The 21794-nt window shown below is 42.6% G+C and overlaps 1 protein-coding gene across 1 annotated transcript; it reads left to right on the top strand.

The window, feature by feature from the left end:
- Positions 1–12282: 12282 nt before the first annotated feature.
- ENSA (endosulfine alpha) lies at positions 12283–19202 on the top strand. The gene is made up of 4 exons (XM_057722334.1): positions 12283–12480; positions 14145–14270; positions 15539–15705; positions 18446–19202. The coding sequence occupies exons 1-4, from the start codon at positions 12424–12426 to the stop codon at positions 18459–18461; spliced, it is 366 nt and encodes a 121-aa protein (XP_057578317.1). The 5' UTR covers positions 12283–12423; the 3' UTR covers positions 18462–19202.
- The last annotated feature ends 2592 nt before the right edge of the window (positions 19203–21794 follow it).

Raw genomic sequence — 21794 nt, 5'->3', positions numbered from 1 at the left:
CTCTGATGCTTTTCTTTTTTTAAAATATTTAGTTAGTTAGTTAGTTGCACTGGGTCTTAGTTGCAGCAGGTGGGCTCCTTAGTTGTGGCATGTGAACTCTTAGTTGCGGCATGCATGTGAGATCTAGTTCCCTGAAAAGGGATTGAATCCGGGCTTTCTGCATTGGGAGCACAGAATCTTCTCCACTGAGCCACCAGGGAAGTCCCTGATGCTTTTCTTATATAAAAATTTTCTGACATATCATCTTCCTTCTCCCTTAATAACTTCTTTTAACACTTCTTACAGGGCAAGTGTGCTGGACATAGATTCTCTCAGTTTTTGTCTGAGAAAGTCTTTGTTTATCCTTCACTTCTGAAGGATAATTTTATTGGATATAGAATTCTAGGTTGATGGGTGGTTTTTTGTTTTTGTTTTGCAACACTTTAAATATTTCACTCTACTCTCTTTCTTGCATGAGTGTTTTCTAATACCAAATTTTAACAAAACTATAAAGAGAATTCTAATTGAAAGATTTTAAAAAATGTTCTTTCTCTTTTCCATACAGCTAAAATGCATAGATTATATATTCCTATAATTTCTAAAATAATGTGTTTTATTCCCTAAAGAATAAAAATAATTGTTTTAATGCTGAAATAAGTTAGGTGGAATGGATTTTTTATATTTTCCTATTACCTATTACATGTGTACATGTATCTTTGTTCCTGTGTCCCCAGTTCTTCTCAAGGCCTTGGTCTGTCTTCCTTTTCTTCTTAGTGAGTTCCAGGTGTGTACATAATTTGGAAAGAGACAGACTAGACATGACTTCTTATCTATAAGTGAGAAAGGGAGCCATCCTTCCCAGAAAGCAATAAAATTCTCATGGAATGCAGGTCAGAAAAGCACGGGTCACTTCCTGGTAGAAATCTCCTTTTTCTAGCAGCCCAACTCACTGCTGTTAGTTTTTCTTTACATTCCAGACTGCAAAAGAGTAGATTCAACTTGGGTGGAAGGTGGGGAGCAAATACTCCATAAGAACTCTTCAAATAGACATGTTTTATGTAGATTTTTCTTCCCTGAATATCAGTTATCTGCCCACCACTTTGTTTTTCTCAACTAAGTGAACCTCCCCAAGAATAAAAGCATGTTTTATCTGAACTTACTTTAGAAACTTAGCTAGGAATCTAAAGGCTTCTGCCCTTTCAGAAGCATGTTTCTGCCACATAAGCAAGCCCAGCAGATGTGTCATTCTCCTGATCTGATGGGAAAAAATTCAAAGCCAAAGTTTTTCTCACATTTCAGAGATGTTGAGATCCCACTCCTAATCTAAAGATGAGTACTTCTTCACATATTTCTGGATGTTTAAAGCCATAACACCTCAAAATACTTATGGGTTGGCCTTAATAATATATATATTTTTTAAACTTAAAAAAAAAAAAAAATTCTTCCCCCCAGCTTTTCTTGAACTCCCAAGTGGAGGCCAGAAAGGTCTTAGATAACTTAGTTTAAACTGATTTATATTAAACTAAATTGGATTCCTTTCATTTGAGAGCAGGGAGGAAGAGATGTTTATGATCAAAGGGGAAGACTAGAGAAGGTAACAGAATAGTTGACTAGATTCTTAACATTATGAACATTTAAAAGACGGAATAAATACTTTTTATTTTTAAATGTTTGTGTTTTAAAAATTAGATGACAATTCAGTCTTTCACTTCTCTACTCCATCTTACTCTTCACATTAGATACCTTTTAAAACTTTTTATGGAATCATAACCAGAGAAAAATGCATAAGTAAAAATAAGTAAAAATGTATGACTCAATAATGAATAGTGAGCATTCCCACGTAACCAGCACCCCAGTGAAGAAACAAAACATTACCAGCTCCCCAAAAGCCCCCTTCATGCCCTCTCCCAGTCACTATAGCCCTTCCTAAAGCTAACCACAATCCTGACTTTTAATACAATAGATTGGTTTTGCTTTTGAACATTATATAAATGAAATCATACAATATTTATTTTTTGTGACTGTTGATTATTTTATTTTGAATATTTGGGTTGTTCTAGTTTGGAGCAATTATAAATAGAGCTGCTATGAACACATGTTTTTGGTGAACGTGAAAATGCATTTCACTTGGATATATGTACCTAGGAGTGGAATTGCTGGGCCATAGGGTTTGAATTACATTTAGCTTTATTATATAGTGCCACCAGTTTTCCAAAGTATGGTTGTACCAATTTATACTCCCACCAGCCATGCTGCAGAGCTTTTAAATTGTTGTCATAAATCTGGGGCACCTAATTGGGCTGAACACATATCTGAACAAATGAAGGCCACAGTTAATTCCTGTGACAATGCTTTAATTTACAGAAACTGGACTTCTTCAGTAGGCGTCAGTGCGTCTCTGTACACTCTGAAAATATTTACAATATTTTTGCATACATGCATGTGTGTATACATGCACTTTGGGGAGAGAAGAAACACAGCTTGCTTTAGATTCTCAAAGGTCAGATTTTCCATGCTTTGGAAAACTGGTGGCAGTGTGTACTAAAGCAAAACATAATCCAGGCCTTCTCTCTCTCTCTCTCTCTCTCTCTCTCTCTCACACACACATACACACACATACACACACACACACACACACACACACATGTTAAGAATGACTGCTCTATGGGTGCCCAGCAATCGAGTTTGCTTGCTATTAGCAAACTGTTCTACATTGGTTATTGTGCGTTGACATAGACAGTCTGAATAGCCAGGTTTTCTGTAGTTAACAGAGAAGGATTAGCACCGTTAACCACTTAATTTTCCTTTTATTTTTAGCAGGTTAAAATCCTTTATTAAAAAATAGCTTCATAATGTTTTGATAACTACATATTTTGATAACTTTTTATAACAGCTTTATTGAGATACAATGCACATACCATATAATACACCTGTATTCAAAGTGAATAATTTGATGTTTTTTTTAGTATTCACAGCATCATGCTATCACCACAATCAATTTTAGAACATGTCACCACCCTAGAAAAAACCCATACCCATTAGCAGTCATTCCCCTTTCCCCTTAGTCCTAGGCAAACACTAATGTACTTTCTGTATCTGCAGATTTGCCTATTCTGGACATTTCATATAACTGGAATCATACAATACGTGTCTCTTGTAACTCCTTTCACTTAGCATAATGTTTTCAAGGTTCATCCATGCTGCTGGATATATCAGTGCTTCACTTATTTTTATTGCCAAATAATATTCCACTGTTTAGAAATACCACATTTTAGGACTTCCCTGGTGGTCCAGTGGTGTCCAGAACAAAAATCTATATTTCTTCTCCTAAAGCTCCTACTTTAGATGCCCCCATATTTGTAGATGGTACCAATATTCACCTAGTTGCTCAGGCCAACAGCTTTAAAGTTATCCTGGATTCTCATAACAGCAAATTCCATCGGTTGTACCTTCAAAATTCCGCATCCAAACATTTTCCACCTTCTCTGTAGCTACTACCTCCTCGTCTAAGCCACTGTCATCTCTCCTCTGAACTGTTATAAAAGCCTAACTGGTGTCCTGCTGCTGCTTCCACTCCTGTTCCCACAGAGTGGCCAAAGGGACCCATTTAATGCTTGTATCAACTTGTGTCACACCTGTGCTCACCATCTCATGGCTGCCCATCACACACAAAACAAAAGCCAAAGCACCAAAAGCAACCTGCTCCCTGCCTACATCTCCTCTTTTACTCTGGCTCTAGCTACATTAACCTTCTTGCTGTTTCTCAAATACACTAAAAACACACACCCCTGCTTCAGGAGCTTTGCATCTGCTGTTCGTTCTTTGCCTAGACCAGCTTTCCTTCTGGTAGCTGCTTAGCTTACTCCCCCCCTCGCTCCGATCTCTGCTCCAATAGCTCAGGTCCTCCCTAATCCAAAGTATCACCTCCTCCCACCCACTCACAAATAGAACAGTTACTGAGCGCATCTTATACCCCAGAAATTGTGCTAGTTTTTGTGAAACCCCATTCTTTTTTTAATCAGCTTTACTCTCATTCGAAGTTCCACCCTTCCTAATGCTCAGCAGTTTAGCTGTCTCAAGGGTAAATGTGTAATTTGAATCATTCCCTTAGCAATCATAATTTTTATACATTACACTTAAGCAGAGCTTGGAGTTAGAAATAGCTTGTATCAGAAAGATACAAGTTTTTTTCAAAAGAACTTGCTTATCTTTTAGATATTTAAAATAATCTCTAAACACAATCAGGATATATTTTCACCATATTTGCCCAGATCTGATTTGACACATAGTTTCCATTTTCTTTCTCCATATGACCTAGTTTAAACTTAATCTGCCTTCTTTTATCCCTTCCCTATATGTATGAAATTGCTCCATATTTCAACTGGTTACCAAGTTCTGTCAGTCTAAGTTCTTAATAAGTCTCATTCCTCCATGCCCTCCCATCCCTAATGCCACTGCCCCTTGGAGTCATTAAACCTTGGAAATTACCAGTGGTTGGTAATCCTGGGAAAAACATGCAAATTGTCTTCTACACTCCTTTTTAAACCTCTTTTTATTATCCACTCACATCCCTGAAGCAGGTGAAATTTAAATGGGGGGCGGGGGGGTGGTATTTGCTGTAGCTAATATTTGTTTTTGCTTGTTTGGGCTTCAGCTCTTTATTAAAGGTAATATACACACATAAAAGTACACATATCATAAGTGTACAGCTCAGTTTTCGCAAACTGAAAATATCCACGTAACTGAGACAGGCTGGGACCTGGGACCTGGGACCCTTTGCTGCAGTGCTTGCACCTGGACAAACGTCTCCTTGAGCAAAAAAATACAAAGAAACTATAAGGGACTAAAAATGACTGTGTGTATGTGCAGTTGGGGGCAAATTATGAACAACAAGATAATATAGAAGGACCAAAACCCAACGGCCACTTCTGAGGAGCCAGGAGCTAAAGCAGGGTACCTGCAGCACACACCCTGCACCCAGCACCACCGAGGGGGTGGGCAGACCACCGGAGCCCCTTTGGCCGGTCCCTAGACCTACCCCTACCCTCACGCCATATAAGGAACCGGCTCGCCCACCCGACCCCACCCTCAGGGAGTGAGCAAGGGAACCTGTTACTTGTGTTTGCTCCCTCGTGCTGCAGCACATGTCCCAATAAAGCCTTGCCCGAATTTCTTGTCTGGCCTCTTATCAATGTCTATTGATTAAGGAGTCCTAGAACCTTGGTCAGTAACATAACCAACACCAAGACTGAGAAACAGAACACTACTAGTGCTTGAGAAACCCCGCCTTGTGCTCCCTTCCCATCACTACCCTCCAATGGTAACTGCTCGCCTGACTTCTAACAACACTGACCAGTTTTACCTTAACAGCGTTTTTCAAATAAATGGAAAAACCTTAGGTGGGGGAATGTTTGAGGAAAAGCACATATTAGAAGCCTGAAACGAAAATGAAAAGAAGCTGGAAAGGAGAGGTCTTGACCATCTAAAAGGAAGAAAAAGGAGGAGAAGAAGGGAGATGAGAGGAGGAAGACAGAGAAAGGAAGAAGGGAGGGAGAGAAAGTACAAGTTTTAAGAGAAAGAATCATGCTATCTGGTTCGCTGGCCAAGAAACCCAACAGTGATCCTCTTCTTAGGCTTGCCTTCTCCTTTGCCCTGCCAGCCTCCCACCTCTTCCTACCCACCCCCAACCCAGTGACATGATTTTAGGGTTGAAAACCCTCTGCTCCAACCTCCCTCACAAGTCTTTAGGTGGCATATTACATTTAATTAATGATATTCTTTTGGGTTAAAATTGCCCTCTTTTGGCCGAATACTTTCAAAATACAAATACTACAACAAAGAGTAAGCTACTATCGGTGGCTGACATATAATAGGTGCTATGTAAATTTTCTTCTTTCTCTGTGATTTTCTCTAGGGGCTTCTGTGGGTCAATACTTCACAGTGTAGCTGTAAAGCTAATCTGATTACTTAACCCAGTTTTAAAATGGCAACTGATAATCTTGATTTGGTATCTTTTGGATAATATATTTGCACTTTAACCAGGAACTTCAATGCAGTGTAAGGCAGAGGTGAGATATTTATGAGAAGAGAGGCTTTTCTGTTCTCAGGGGAAAAAATAATTTAAAAAAAACTTTGAAATGGGCAAAAACATTACAGAGTAATGTCTAGAGGAGTCTTTGGCATAATCTGATCTATGCCTTTCATTGTCTTTGAACTATTTTACAATTTGTAAATTGAGAAGACTGATGGCAATGCAAATGATTCTTATACCTAGAGAGGCAATGGAATTTTGGCCAGTGAGATAAAATTTCCACCCTGTGAAAACGATAACTCCAAACATATCTTATGCCCTGTAGATATTGGTCAATTTTATATCTATTAGCAATTTCAGCATTCTTAATTGCCTACATATGTGTCTGTCTTCAGATTCTCTTTTGAACCACTTTAACATCTTACTAGTTCCCTCATTTGTATGAGTTATGACTTTAGTTTTTTGAAAATTATATTTAACACTGTGTTATTCCAATCACGTAGGCTACACTTAAGGCCAGCCCTAAGAGTATAAATTTGTAAAAGAGACAAGGAGAGGATAGAGCTTGGTTAATTCCTTAGTATTCTCAGTCTGGCCCCTCAGAGAGTATTAATGGCATGTGTCTTAAACCCAGATATTTCTGCAGTTTCACTCTTCCCCCACCCCCGCTCCAGCCACGCTGCGCAGCAGTGGGATCTTAGCTCCCTCGACCTAAGGGATCGACCAGGGATGGAACCCATACCCATGTCCCCTGCACTGGGAGCATGGAGTCAACCACTGGACTGCCAGGGAAGTCCCCAGTTTCACTTTTGATAATGGCCATTCTTCTGTAGAAACTTGCCTAAGCACTGATGAATTTTACAGTGCTATTCCAAGATATTTCACCTCTCATACTCTGAAAAGATTTAGATCTTCCCCTGAAAAATTCAAACATAAACAAAAGACCAAAAGACTAGGAATAAACAAGAAGTTCAGGTCCTCTTCTCTCCTCACTTTCCCCCTCCAATCTGCTCTTCTCCCTGTATTTGCTTTTCTGTAAATGGCATCACCCTTTACTCAGGAATTTAAGATTCATCCTTAGCTCTCTTTCACCTTCATTCCCCACAACCAATATCATTTGTCTCTTCGGCTCCTCTCCATTCACACGGCCCTGACTTGGATCAGGCCTTTCAAGTCTTGCCTGAATTACAGCAACCCTGGAGTCTCCCTCTCCAATTCAGTCCAATCGCCACATGGCTACCACAGTTATATCTTTCCAAATCCCAAATCTAGCAATACCATTTCCCTGCTTGAAATCAGAGGTTCCCCCTTTGTCTTCATGAAACCCCACTTCAGCATGCCTTACAAGTCTCCCCAGGACCCCAGCAACCTGAACAGCCTCATGTCTTGCCACTCTACAGGGGTTCCAGGTCAGCCTTATTTGCAGTCTCTCCTTAGGGAGCTTTTTAAAAATATAGATTTCCAGGCCACAGCCCAGAGATGCTGATTCAATTGGGGTGAAAGAGGGCTGAGGAAATGTGTATTTTTATCAAGTTCCCTGGGAACATCTAATCAACTGAGTCTGAGAACCAAGGATCTGGTACATGGAGTTTCTTATGGCTCTATGTCTTTTCATATGAGGCTCCTTCTGCTTGAAAAGGGCTTCTCCATCCTTCTTTTTTTTTTTTTTAACCTTGAGTATTCCTATACTTTCTTCAAATGTCATCTCCTCCAAGAAGGTGCTTTTAATAGTCTTCACCAGTGTAAACTGTCTTTATCTCTTATCTTCTTACTCATCTGTGAACAACCTGAAGGCAGGGACTGACCTTTATCTTTGCACCCATCCATGGTGCCTGAAAATGAGCAAGAACTTGCAGGGCCTTCTTAGGGACAGATCCCACTATGTCCCTCGCCTCTTGCTGGATGAAAAGCTTTAGCCTCCTAGGCCTTCCCTGAGTTCCAAACAGCAAACTTAATCAAGAAAAGTGAGAAAATGCAGAAACAAAGGAAATCAGTCAAGCAAGACAAAATAATAATAGTTTAGCCATAAAACAAAGTCAAGGACCTTTAGTTCCTCCTCAAGGGCTATGGATAATATTCTGAGTCATATCCTTGAGTTGTTTTTCAGATACTAAAACCCCTACCAGGCAGAGAAAGTTAACTGCATGCTGACCACCAGACCAGGTGGAACCAGAAGGTTGATGACTGAGATTCCCAAAACATCACCCTGCTATCTCACCATCACCACTTAGAGAATTGTGTTCCAGCTGATCACACACCATATGACCCTCCCTCACAATGGTTTTAAAACTCTTCTCTGAAAGCCATGGGGGGTAGGGAGGTTTGCGTCTTTTGAACACTAACTATCCATACGCCTGTGTTGCAATAAACACTGTGCTTTCCTTCTTCACAACCCAGTGTCAGTATATAGGCTTTGCTGTACATCCCAAGCACAGCAGACCCAAGTTTGGTTTGGTAACATGCCCAGCATAAAACATAACACATAATGAGTGCTCAATGAAATTTGCTGGATGAAAGATGAGTCTTGCTGGGCTAGCAGGATCTCACTCCCTCTAGAAACTCTTGCTATAGCTTCTCTCTCCTCAGTCAGGAGTCAATCACCCTCTAATCTTTTATAAGATAGAGTGGTCCTCCTTTCCTCCCCACTGCTGCTAATCTCCAACTTTCCCATTCATCCTCATAGTCCCAGTTTAGGGTCTCTAACATCTAAAACATTCCTTGACCAGCTCAGCCAGAAATGACCTTTGAAACACTTATAAATACAACTTCTTTGGTAAGTGTCATACATTACCTAATATTATAGCTACTTCCACACAATGTGGTGCCTTATATACTTAAATACACATGTTGGTAACCTATAGCTCATTCCCAACATATAGGTTGCAGACACCCTGTCTTAACCACCTTCCCTATCATGCTCTGGGACTTCAAATTTTGTGACTTCACATTTGCTTGATTATATTAACAGAGACTGCTGTAGCCATACCTGGCACCAATTATAATTATTATAGACTAGAGCTCATCATAACCTACAATGTCTCCACCTTCCTAGATACAGACTGAAATTTCCCTCTCACTGCGACTTCCTAGTCATCTGCCTCTCGGTCATTCCCACCAAATCTGAGCTTCATCTGTCTCATAACCAGTTCTTTAATTCCTTTCTACTCCTCCCAGTTCATCAGTCTCATTCTGTCTATCTTAAAAAGCCTAGATGCCACAGTCAGCTATTTCAACAAACTGGCACACCATTCTAGACTTCCTCATTGTCCTCCCTCCACTGTTCCTTCTTTACCAGTCCTTCGTCCTGGTTAATTGACTCAGGCTGTGTGTTTTCTCCATTCCAAGGCAGTCAGGAGTTACTGACCAAAGTCACAGCCATGCTGATTAGGATTACTGCACATTCACTGTTATCTAATCTCAGGTAGATCTTTCTTACAATTTTGCATCATTGCCATTTTCTTTTTCTTTTTTTTTTTTTTCATTGCCATTTTCTATAGCAGAGTTTCTATCCAATTTTTCCTAGATCTTCTATCCCTCCCCATCATCCTTTTTATTCTCAAAAGATCAACCTCAGAAAAGCAAGTCCATTCAATGTGACTTCCCTAAATATTTAGGCACTTCAAAATCTGTTCACTTCCCCTCCCATTCTTCCTTTTTGGTTGCCAAAGCCAACCTGTCTGCCTCTCTCCCTCTGGACCTAATGATCTCCTCTAAAACTTTTTTTTTTTAATTGAAGTTTAGTTGATTTACAATGTTGTGTTAGTTTCAGGTATACAGTACAGTGATTCAGTTATACACATATATTTAGTATTTATATTCAGTATATAACTGAAAATATATATTCTTTTTTCAGATTCTTTTCCCTTATATGTTATTACAAACCATTGAGTATAGTTCCCTGTGCTATACAGTAAGTCCTTGTTGGTTATCTATTTTATATATAGTAGTGTGTATATGTTAGTCCCAAACTCCCTCCCTCACCTTTCTTCCTCTTTGATATCCATGTTTGTTTTCTATGAGACTTTAATTATTTATCTCCTCTTTAAAATAGATAATTACATTTTTAATTTTTCTCTCTCAATTAGCCCTTCCCCTTTTCTTAAAACATGCTTAAATCTTGCCTACTCTTCAAAAAAGAAAATCCTCTGCTGCTTCCTCTTCAATTCATTGCCCTCATTCCTTTCTTTGCTTTGTTAAATATTGCTACCACCTGTTCACTCTTTAACCACTTGCAATTAGCTTTTGTCCCCTCCAACTTTAACTTCTCTGTCACTTCTCTCTTGGTTCTTCTCCTTACCACTCTGATCATTTGTCTCTGTGTCCCTTGCCAACTTTTCCCCAGGTTTTTGTTTCTGTCTTGGGACCTCTTTTTTTTTTCTCCTACTTTCTCCTTTGGTGATCCCATCTAATTCCACAACTTTACTTACATTTATGTGAAGAAGTCCAAATTTTACTCATATTTGGCTTCTACTTTTATCCCAAACTCCAGATCTGTATTTTCTAGAACACTAAAATTTAGATATGGAGATCTCAGAGGTCATTCATCCTAAGTCTTCATTGCCTAGATATCTCCACTGAATGGCTCACTGGCTTTTAAAAAGTCAATGTTTTCAAAATTGAACACCTCATTTTCTATCTAATTCCATTTCCAAATTGACTCCCCCTCTTGAATTCGTTTCTACAAACAGTCACCTTGAGGCACATGGTCTCCTCATTCCCTATATTAAATCAGCTGCTATCTAGTAGACTCCATTGCCACAGACTCTCTCAGTTAGGTTCACTTGTTTCCTATTCTAAACGATCACGTTTCTAGTTTAAATCCTAATTATCTCCCACCAAGAGTACTGCTGTGGACTCCTGGCTGGACTGTCCACCTCTACTATCTTTCTGCTTGGAATTCTGAATGATTTTTATTCATTACCACTAAATTAATCTTCCTAATGAACGGTTCTGATCTGCCACTCTCTGGCTTAAAACCTTAAAATCTCTCTCCTGGATAACTAAATTATTCACTAGTTCCTTATCCTGGCATTCAGAGTCCTCTATGTTCTGGACTCAATTCTATTTTTCTAGCCTTCATGCTGACCCCATCACCTAGAATACCCATCTTTCACCTTTACCTGGCAAACTCCTAAATTCTTTAAAGCTGATTTCAAATACCCACCTCCCTCACGAAGTCTTTTTGGGGGGGCGGGGACCCTAAACTGAATATGAACCTTCCTTTGAACGCCTATACCACTTTATTAATACCTTTATTTCAACGCTCACCAGATGTTGCCTTGTATGATAATAACCTGTGTATTCTATGCTTCTCGAACTTTTCCATTAGAAGTGTACCTAAATTATACAGGAAAATGAACAAACAGCCCCCAAGGCTATATATCACAATAGGCTGCCTGGAAATTTAAAATTTAATATGAATTTCAAGTGTTATTAGTATTAGACTCTTTTAATATAAAAATGTCTTGTTTTTTGACTAACATTCTAGAAAGATGTGCCTATTTAATCTTGAGGATTTAGGGTGCACACAGTGAAAACCCTCCCCACAAGTCCACTAAACCTTCTATGGCAGAGACTGCCTTACTACACATGTACCCCCTGTAAAACTAACAGCACCACCTTCAAACAGACACTCAAAAAATATTATTGAACTGTGACTCAGAATATGTTAGCAAGTCTTTACTAAATGTTTACCAGGTACCTAGACCTGTACTGTTTCAAGGAGCTCAGTCTCCATGGGATGGCCGTGAACAAGTGAAAAACTGTACTAAGAGTTAAATTATGAAACATAAGCCATTTGTGTTCTGTAAGACGACTCAGTCTCTCCATTCCACACCCCAAGTGACACGCTGGAATAGTGTGGAGTACCACTTTAAAGTCCACTCTGACCTCCAAATTATTTTCTGGTGATTGAAAATTTTCTAACACTGCGCAAATCTTAATCCTCTTCACCTGGAAGTAAAAGGTTTCCATCCTTTCGCTCTCCAGTGTGATGCTCAGCAAAGCCCCTTGGGCGCGGGGCGGTGGAGCCAAAGGAAGTCTGACCCCACCAAAGGAGCAGAGATGCCGAAGCTACCAGCGCCACCCCCTAACATCCCCCACGGGCTTCCAATTGGTCCCTGTGGCTCACTCTCATTCCAGGTTGGCGTTCCAACTTGCCCGTCGCCTCCACAGAACCCACATTTAGCCAGCAACTATTGGTAGGTCGTTACGTCATTGCCCTGTCTACCCCGCTTTCATTGGCTCCCATAGGAAGGGGCGGTCGCAACGTCACAGGCAAGGGCCGCCATTTTGACTGAGCAACCCTAGTGACAGGAGCCGAAGAAGCAGCGCAGGTTGTCCCGTTTCCCCTCCCCCTTCCCTTCTCCGGTGGACTTCCCGGGTCCCTTACACTCCACAGTCCCGGCCCCGCCATGTCCCAGAAACAAGAAGAGGAGAACCCTGTGGAGGAGACCGGCGAGGAGAAGCAGGTGAAATGGAGGGGGTGCGGTGGGCGAGCTGGGGGCGACCGTGATGGGGCGGGAGACGGTCTCCCACCAGTGCGGATTGGTCGCCATGGTCTCGGGCTCTGCAGGGGTTGGCCACTTCTTGCGTCATGCAGGGTGAGCGTCTACGAGGCCTGCTGTTTTGGCTCTGGTTAGTTGGGTGGATTGTCAATCAGCGCAATACCCTTCCTGATTGGCCAGTAGACCTACCGCTCAACCCATTGAAGCTGTGCTGTCATTGGCCGAGCCTGGGCGCCGGGCGGGTGTTTGGAAAGACTGGGTGAATGAAAGGGGGTAGGTGGTCTCGGCATGAGATGTGTGTTAGTAGGGGGTAAAAATGACCCAACCACTAGGCTGAGGCTCGCATTCTGAATCCTCAGAAAGATACAGGTCGAGGCGAAGACGTTTAAAAAGGACCAGCACTGGGGGCAGGGAGGAGAGTAATTATTATCATGGCTAGTTTAAGGCGGCAACTTTTTCAAAGAGGCCTGTTTTGACTGCTGGAGATGGTTTGTTGCCCACCTTCAAAGAGGACCTTACAAAATCGAAGAGGACTAGAGTTCCAAACAGAATAATGGAGGTTAAACCTAGAAAAGACGCCGAGAGAGACGTGACAAGAAAGACGCCACCATATTTCCCCCAGACTTCCAAGGTAGTGGGACTTATTTCACCCGCAGTGCTGTGATGAAAACATGCCAACCTCTTTATGAGTTTGTATTTGACTTAAAACATTTAGTACTGGACTCGGGTTCACGAAATACACCTGGTGTTTTATCAGTGCCAGGTTTTCGAGGGAAGGGAATGTAATTCCACTAAAAAGAGCCACAAACTGGCTTCATGTGCTTTTTTTAAAAATCACTAAAGAAAAGGGCAGCAGGGCTCACAGAAAGCAAGCAGAGAGTAACAACAGCAATAAGAGCCCCTGCAAGTTAATTGAGCTCTTGGCATGTTCCCCAAACTTCCATCACTAGGGAAGGTGTTGATTTTTTGACAAAGCTGGTGGGTAAATACTAGTGAACCTACTGTATCTTAATTTTCCTGAGGTTAAAAACAGTGTCATTTTAATCTGTTTACCTGTCACCTTTCTGCTACAATGTTTATGAAAGCAGTGCTGTCCCAATACTAAGGTGGAGATTTCTGGAGAAGGCCATATAGCTAGCCTGCTCCATAGAGAGACTTATGAGATGACTAGCGTAGGAGGGAACATCTCAGCAGAGTTATCCCCCTTGATTTCCCATTTGACCTGTACTGTGTTTTAGGGACAGCTGGGGAACTTTCCTACTAATTTTGTATCACCAGAAGCCCTGCCGGCCTTTTTCTCTGTCTTTCCTAGCGTTTGTTCTGAGTAAGCTATCACTTGCTCTTTGATTAAAGTATTGTGTTTAGGTATTACCTTTAACCTAATACAGGTCACTGGGGTGGTTCCCTGGGTGTAGTGTGAGAAGCAACTTATCTTTTCTTCTCACAATACAGTCATCTTGAGCTCTAGGGCTTTGAACAAAGGTCTAGCTTTATTTAAGAGCAGAGTGGAAATAGCATGTTTACAAATGGGTAGATCTCTAGGCAAAGGTAATAGTATAAAAGTTATCAGATATTAGAAGCAGTTGCTTCTCAGTGTTTAATTTTATTGGCCCATTTGTTTTCTCCAGGACACACAGGAGAAAGAAGGTATTCTCCCTGAGAGAGCCGAGGAGGCAAAGCTAAAGGCCAAATATCCAAGCCTAGGACAAAAGCCTGGAGGCTCCGACTTCCTCATGAAGAGACTCCAGAAAGGGGTATGGGGCACAATCTCTTACCCTCTTACTTTGGAGCCAAAGGGGGCCTTCGGGATGAGATCTGTGGAACTTCTGCTGAACACTGATATGAAGGTTTTGTTGTTGGGCAGTAGTAGAGAAAAATTAGAAACTTGTGAAAAGCAAGGCAAGTACTGTAAATCCCTGAAATGGTATCAGTTATCTTCTGACTTCCCATGTAGGATATTAAGGCTTAATGTAGGGGCATTTGGGTATGGGGTTGGGGAAGTGAGGGAGATGTTAGAGTATGGAATGCTGACAGGCTCCAGACATTTGCCTGTTTGGCTGGTGGGCGTTTAGGACTGCACATTTAGGATTAGAGCTAAATTTGGGGGTGCATCTGTCCTACAGTTTTCCTCAAGTGGAAATGAATAGTAGGTATCTTCAGACTGTTGAAGTTAGTACCATCCATTGAATATGCTCCTTGAAGAGACTTATTTTTCCTGTCCCGAGTGGTCCTCCTCCCAAGGGAGAGAGTACCTTCATAGCCATCTAGCTCCTGATGAGGTTTCTCCGTCCTCAGAGGTACCCAAAGCTGACTGAGGGATTGTGTGTCATTAACCTGCAGTGTGTTTCTCTATGTGGATGAAATAGAGAGGGAAGCAGATCCCTGTGGAGAATCCCAGTTACTGAGTCTTAGTCACAGATGATGATGGGATGCTGATGTGCAGTTTACCTTGCTGTAAGCAAGGCAGGCGTGGGCAGGCTGTCACAGCCATGGAACATGTGTGGGAGTGGTTGGAGTCAGAGGAAAGTACATTCTTCTGAGGAACAAGCCCAGTTTCTATTCATAGTCTGAGAGAATAATTTTTAATTTTGAGGTTGTTAGCTTGAGGTTGACCTCCTGCTGATAGCCCCGGATTGGCCCTCCTGTGCCTCTTATTCATTTCTGTTTCCCCAGCACCAAGCCCATTGGAGGATAATAGGTCCTCATGAGCCTTTGTGAACAAACCAGTAATCTGGTCGAACCCTCCTGTACTCATGGGGCTACAAAAGATGTGGGCACAAAGGGTGCAGGAGCTATCTCTTTCCTAGCTAGGAAACTGCTTACATACCTGAAAAAGTCAGAACACATTGGGGAGAAGACATACGTAAATGTAATTAATGCTAAGCTCTGTATGCAGGAGGCTAATCCAAAAAAGACTTGAAAGATCTGAGCGTGGAGGCAAGTTTATAGTGGATGTGAGTCTCCTTGTTTTTGAGGAAGACCAGAGGTCTTCACTCACCTAAACCTCTCCCTTGTTTCTTAGCAAAAGTACTTTGACTCAGGAGACTACAACATGGCCAAAGCCAAGATGAAGAATAAGCAGCTGCCAAGTGCAGGACCAGACAAGAACCTGGTGACTGGAGACCACATCCCCACCCCACAGGATCTGCCCCAGAGAAAGTCCTCACTCGTCACCAGCAAGCTTGCGGGGTAACCTGGGCCCCCTTCTGCTCCCCTTCCTCACCCACTGGACTTCTATATGTCATAGGCAGGGATGGAATGGGCACCTGGTGATATCTTCTCAGCTTGCTAGCCAGAAAGGACTGTGATTCTTCTGGGGGCTGCTGAGAAGGTGATGTGGGCCGAAAGGAGGCACCGAGTTCATTTCTTTGGTTAAATTGAGATTTCCACACCCTCATGTAGCCCAGGTAGGGGCTCAGAAATAGGAGACTAGGATTGGATAAAGCTGCAAACTCTCTTTTTCTTTCATATGAGAAACAGGGAAGATGTGATTTCTCCTTTTGGAAGAGAATATCCCAAAATTTGTTAGGCTAAGCCTTGGGAATAATGTGACAGGTTTAACATTCCAAGGCTAACCTGACATGGTTGGGAAAGGTAGATTAAATGAGATCCGTTTTCTGTGCTTTAAGTGTTTTGTCCCTTGGGCTGCTATTGCTTCATGTTTCCGTTATGGCAGGTTTAGAGAATCCTCAAAAGAAAAAGGGATTTGCTTGCCTAAAGCTGTACTGCCCACTTAACCTCGTTTACTCAGTGTCTTTTATAGTTTGCCCTGGCTCTTAAATAATGTAAAGATTGGAGGATATTATTCACATAAAATGGGCACCTTCTCTCTCTCTTCCAACATGTTGCTTTTTGAAAGTATCATGGGATAGTGAAAAGAACACTGGATTAGGAGTCAAGATATCTGGGTTCCAGTTCCACTCAGTCTAGGCAGAACTGATACGTAACCTTGGTCAAGTCATCTAACCTCTCTGGATTTCTATTTCCTCATCTGTAAAACAGAGTTGAATATAGATAAGATTGATTCTGATTCTAAAATGCTGAAAAAAAACTGTGTTACTCATTGAAAAACCAAAAGTGAGGAAGGCCCATAGATGAGCCTACAGAGGGGAGCTATTTGAAGACTACACGGGGAGAGAAGTTGAGATATGGGGGTTATAAATTCAGGCAAGAGGGCCTCATCAGTATCATGGTCTTGAGGGTCAAGAAAAAAAATTCTGAGCTAGCCATGAAAGCTCCTGCCTCTGCGCTCACCTGCTTTCCTACAGTCTGGGCCCTTGCCACTAAAAAGCTGCTCTGGCAGCCAAGCTGTGGGCCTGAAGAAACAAGCTCAGTCATGCACATATGGAGTCCCACGTCTCAGATGTTGTCAGCTGCCAGGTGTATTGTTAGGAAGACAGAAGGAAAGGGATGAACTGAGCAAGCCTCCGGGGCTCAGTGCTACTGCAGGGCTGGAGCGGCAGGTTCTCAGGAGATGAATCACCCTGGAGGAAACTGGGGAGGGTGGTTAGGGAGAAAGAGAAGGAGCACTGAGAAATCTCTGCCTTCCTAGAGCTCAGTAACCCAGCTCCTGTGCTCTGAGAAGTAGCAACGCTGATCGTGAACCAGGTGGAAGAAAGGGGCTGCAGGTGGCCAGCATCGTCAATCTAGTTATCACTGGCTTGACCGGAATCTTACTGAACGCAGCCTGCTCTGACAGAGGGCCAGGGTGAGAACTAGCCGTTCAAGAGAGGAAGATTCTATAATCTTCTCTTGCCCTCTCAGCTCACCAGTTCTGATGTGCCATACATCTGACCTGATGAGAACGACTGATGAACTTGCTAGTGCACGTGTTAGGGGTTGGGGGTGTGTCTGTACTTCTTTCCTGACCAGCCATTCACTTTTCAGGCCATCACTCAGATTGGATAGGAAAAGGCTGGTGAGGAAGGAATGGAGAGAGCAGGATCCCATGATTCCCCGGCCCCCAAACTCCTTGACTGTCACTTGTAATTGTATATAATTTTTGTGTTTCTTGCTCCATTTCCTCATGCTGTCTTCCTTAGTCTAAAGTCCATGTGGGAAGGGGAAAATGCCGAACATCCTTGTATAGTTTCCTCAACTGTCTCAGACATGTTGTACATAGATATGTCATGTTATTATATATATAAATATATATATAATTTTGTACGTTTTCTTCATCTCCGATCTTCTCGAATTTTGTACTCTTTTTCTTTTCTGTCTGAGCTGCTTTCTCTATTGGTCAGTATGAATCCTCAAGACTGAGGTCACAGTGAATCTGGTTTTTAGGAAGGAATAGAAAAACTAGGGAAATCAGAAAAACTTGGTCTCTCTCTCCACCTGGTTGTCTTCAAGGCTAAGAAAACAAAGAAACAAGCTACATTCTGTATATGCCACCTGTTTCCGCAGCGTGAAGTACATAGCTTCCATGGCAAAGAAGGGTCATTTCAAAATCCAAATCCAGATTGCTTTGATTAAACCTAGATTATTAAGTCCACTCAAAACAACATGTGTGTTGTCTGGCCCTGACCTCCATGCAGTTGCCACCTCATCACTGGGTGCCCCCTGTCTGTCTCCACTGCTGCAAGTGGCTCTGGCCATGCCTCTGAAACCAAGCCTGCTCTGAGCCAGGCTGCTTACACCCCTGAAAACCTCCAGTTACTTTGATCTTGTCTAAAGAATTTTTTTTTCTGTCTTTGTTTTTGTCTGTCTTTGTCCAAAAAGACAGAGAACACTTTGTCTTATAGACAGGAAAAGACTGAAATTCTCTCTTTTTTTTAAACAACTCTCTGGATAGGATTGAGACATGTGCCAGGTAGCCCTAAAGATTGTTAAGTGTGGAAGAGTGATGGGGTAGAGACTGGGGTGGAACTTAGGGTTTCTTCCCTTACTACTTGACAGTGTTTTCTTTTTCTTCTGTGTTCGTCCGCAGTGGCCAAGTTGAATGATGCTGCCCGGGGCTCCGCCAGATCCTGAGACGCTGCCCCCCTGGGTCCTGTGCTGGCTCCTGCCCCTCCCTGCTTTTGCAGCCAGGGGTCAGGAGGTGGCTCGGGCGCGGGCTGGAGAGGCAGAAGCCCCTGCCCGTCGGTGTCCCAGCGCATGGAGCCCCTTGGGCTGAGCACCAAGACCTTGAACCTTTTTTGTTTCTCCTTTTTTTCCAAATAATTGTTGGGAGACATCTCAGTGAAATCCTGGGGGTGGGGGTGGGGGGGGTGGTTGAGAGGGTGGAGTGGGAGATTTAGGGGGAGATGCATTAGGGCTTGGAGCTGATAAAAAACATTCTTGACTATCCTCCTTCTTAACCATGTGGCTGGTGTGGGGTGGGTGTGAGCGAGAAGTAAAGTGGACTAAAGATGAGGGGTTCTAACCCAGCTCTGCAGAAGCATGCCCTGTTCGCTTGGATGTGGCTGGGGACCTGGCGTCAGGTAAAGGAAACTGTCTGAATATGAAAGATGCAGACAACTCGTCTGCTTGTGCAGAGCAAGCTGAGAACGCAGTGTTAATTGTTCATAAAAAAAAAAAAAGTGCTGTCCTAGAAACAGATTTGCTGTGGGAAGAAGAGCAGTGAGTGTGGGAGAAAGGGGCCATGAGCGTGGGGAGCCCCACAGAGCCCGGGGGACTTTTTCAGTATTTGAAATAAAAAACAAAAAAAAGAAGACCCACACACACAAAAAAACCCAACCCAGAAATACTCTGAAGCAGTCGGTGTGTTTTATTGGGGATTGGGGAAAGGGAAGAAAACGGGGCTGCAGACACCATTCAAGGGGAGAAGCTGGTGTGGGGCCCTGAGTTTCTAAGGAACAGGAACCCTTGGTATGGGATGTGTCTAGCTTCCCCGTTTCCGTCATTGAGAGAGAGGGGAGAGGGATGTGGGCATATAAACCAGGACTTTTCCTGACTCCTGTCCATGCCACTGTTTCTGTAGCTGTAACAAAAGATGCGGCCACCTCAGGTTTTGACTCACAACATGAGAGGTTTGCCGTATTTGATCTAAATGGTTTATTGACACCTAAAGCTTTGTCCAGACGAAGCATAAAAGGAAGCCTCCTTTTCCCTTTTAGTCTTCCACTCCTTCACAAGTCTGTGAAGGAGAAATGTGACCTCTGTAGTGATAAGCCGAAAGGAACTCAAGCCTTTCTGCTAGTGGCCAGCAGGGGGCAGAGTCACTTCTTTCCTCATGATGTCCTAAACAACGGTGGCTGGAATCCTGCCCCTGTGAGTGTCACATACAAAAGAAACGTTGCCGAAGGAGAAACAAACTCACACTTGTTTCCTCTCACACTCACATCAGTCTACCATGTGTGAGGATGGAAACTTGCACGTCTGCCCAAGTTTGATGAGAATTTATCATGATATTTTCCCAAATGTGATTGGCTTCTCAAATGAGTATGCATCATGGAAGATAAAGAGGGTCCAGGAGACATGGGTATTCCAGAGAGAGCTCTATCATAGTGAGGGGGAGGAGTACTTCTGAACTAGAGAAGGAATCTTGTTCTCAGTATCTGACACATTCTTCTTAATCAGAAACTTTCCCAATAAGTTTTCGGCTGCTTAGGATGTTACTGACTCGCTGTCTCCTGATTTAGCCAGGGGCTTGTGATGCCTGCTAACCATCAGCCTTTCTGAACAGCTTGCTAGAGCCAGGTGGTTTGGAGATATATTAAAGAAAGGCATTACCTACCTTTGTGGGATTTATTGTCTAACTGGAAGAAAATATATGAAAGAGCTCATATACTTCAAAAGGTATAAACCTAATATCTTTCTTTTTCATACAGAGAACATTTTAAATTTTTACTTAGCAATTGGAGCCATTTTTCTCTGGTCTCCAGGTTTGGGGGTTGTTTTTAGACACTTTTTTTTTTGGCTGTGAGTCATGTGGGATCTTTGTTCCCCAACCAGGGATTGAACCCATGCCCCCTGTATTGGAAATGCGGAGTCTTAACCACTGGACTGCCAGGGACTTCCCTAAACTCTATGTCTTAAACTTAGGAGGTACACATGAGTGTTTACTGTGGTGAGTCTTCACATCCTTATTCCCCTTAAACCAGTCCCATAACTTCTTTTTGAGCATGTTGTCCCTAGTTTGTGTTTTGCCAGGTGGCTGCAGTTGGAAAATGTCAGCAGGGCCCAAGATGTGGAATCATCTAGTTAGTACAGTTTCACTTAATATACAGGTAGGAGAAGTTGACATAGAAATAAGTTACTTATAATGTGGCAGTGCTAGTTTACTGAAGAGCTTGAATTAATATCTAGGCTTTTATATGATTTTTCCATTATTCGTGGCTTCCCAGGCCCTTAGATTTAAGCTGTAGCCTTAGGAATCCTGGAGTGCCAAGAAATGTTCATTGCTATCTCTATTTCAGTTTAAAACTTGCCGTTCCTGTTCCTTCACTCCCATGCTATAGGGCTAGGCAGTCAGGGAAGACTGATTCTACAGTGTTTCAAATAGCTGTTCCTGCCCATTATTTTAGCTTGGTGTTTTGGTTTTTTTAACATTATTTTTTTGGCCTCTTTATTTTTTAAATAGTTCTTTATTTTTGGCTGCATTGGGTCTTCGTTGCTATGCACGGGCTTTCTCTAGTTGTGGCGAGCAGCGGCTACTCTTCATTGCGGCACACAGGCTTCTCAGTGCAGTGGCTTCTCATTGCAGAGCACAAGCTCTAAGTGAGCAGGCTTCAGTAGTTGTGGCACACGGGCTACACGGGCTCAGTAGTTGTGGCTCTCGGACTCTAGAGCACAGGCTTAGTAGTTGTGGCTCGCGGGCTTAGTTGCTCCAAGGCATGTGGGATCTTCCCAGACCAGGGATCAAACCCGTGTCGCCTGCATTGGCAGGCACATTCTTAACAACTGTGCCACCAGGGAAGTCCAGCTTGGTGTTTTCTAAAATCTTTATCCCAAAGACTGAATTCAAGGGTTCTTCCACTCCTCCAACATGGTTGAGTGGTAATTGTGCTGACAAGCCTCTCAGTTGAGCCATCTGATATGCAGGGTGGCAGGGATGAAGTCACTATTATTATTGTCCAGCAGCATTTATTTTAAGCTGATGTGGCCCTAGCATGGAAAACACAGGCAAAAGAAAAATAGCTCAGAGAACTGCCACCAAAGACAGTCAGCCAGTGGCACCCACACTAGCAGCCCTCGGGTATATAATGCCCTCTTTGGCCTTGAGGGAGGTTAACAAGGAAAGGGAAGATCTCTTCCTTGGAAGCTGAGGCATTACAATGGCATACAAATAAAAGCAAATTCATGTACGATCCCACGTGGCATGCCGGATCTTAATT

The sequence above is a fragment of the Hippopotamus amphibius genome, chromosome 1, assembly GCF_030028045.1.
Source record: "Hippopotamus amphibius kiboko isolate mHipAmp2 chromosome 1, mHipAmp2.hap2, whole genome shotgun sequence".
In the NCBI taxonomy this organism is placed as follows: Eukaryota; Metazoa; Chordata; class Mammalia; order Artiodactyla; family Hippopotamidae; genus Hippopotamus; species Hippopotamus amphibius.
This window is presented reverse-complemented; position numbering and strand designations above follow the sequence as displayed.

What these genes read in the sequence shown, in the direction of transcription:
- ENSA (XM_057722334.1), top strand. Translation starts at nt 12,424, where the DNA reads ATGTCCCAGAAACAAGAAGAGGAGAACCCTGTGGAGGAGACCGGCGAG. An exon ending in AGACCGGCGAGGAGAAGCAG is followed by an intron (nt 12,481 to 14,144) that starts GTGAAATGGAGG and finishes TGTTTTCTCCAG; the next exon opens with GACACACAGGAGAAAGAAGG. An exon ending in TGAAGAGACTCCAGAAAGGG is followed by an intron (nt 14,271 to 15,538) that starts GTATGGGGCACA and finishes CTTGTTTCTTAG; the next exon opens with CAAAAGTACTTTGACTCAGG.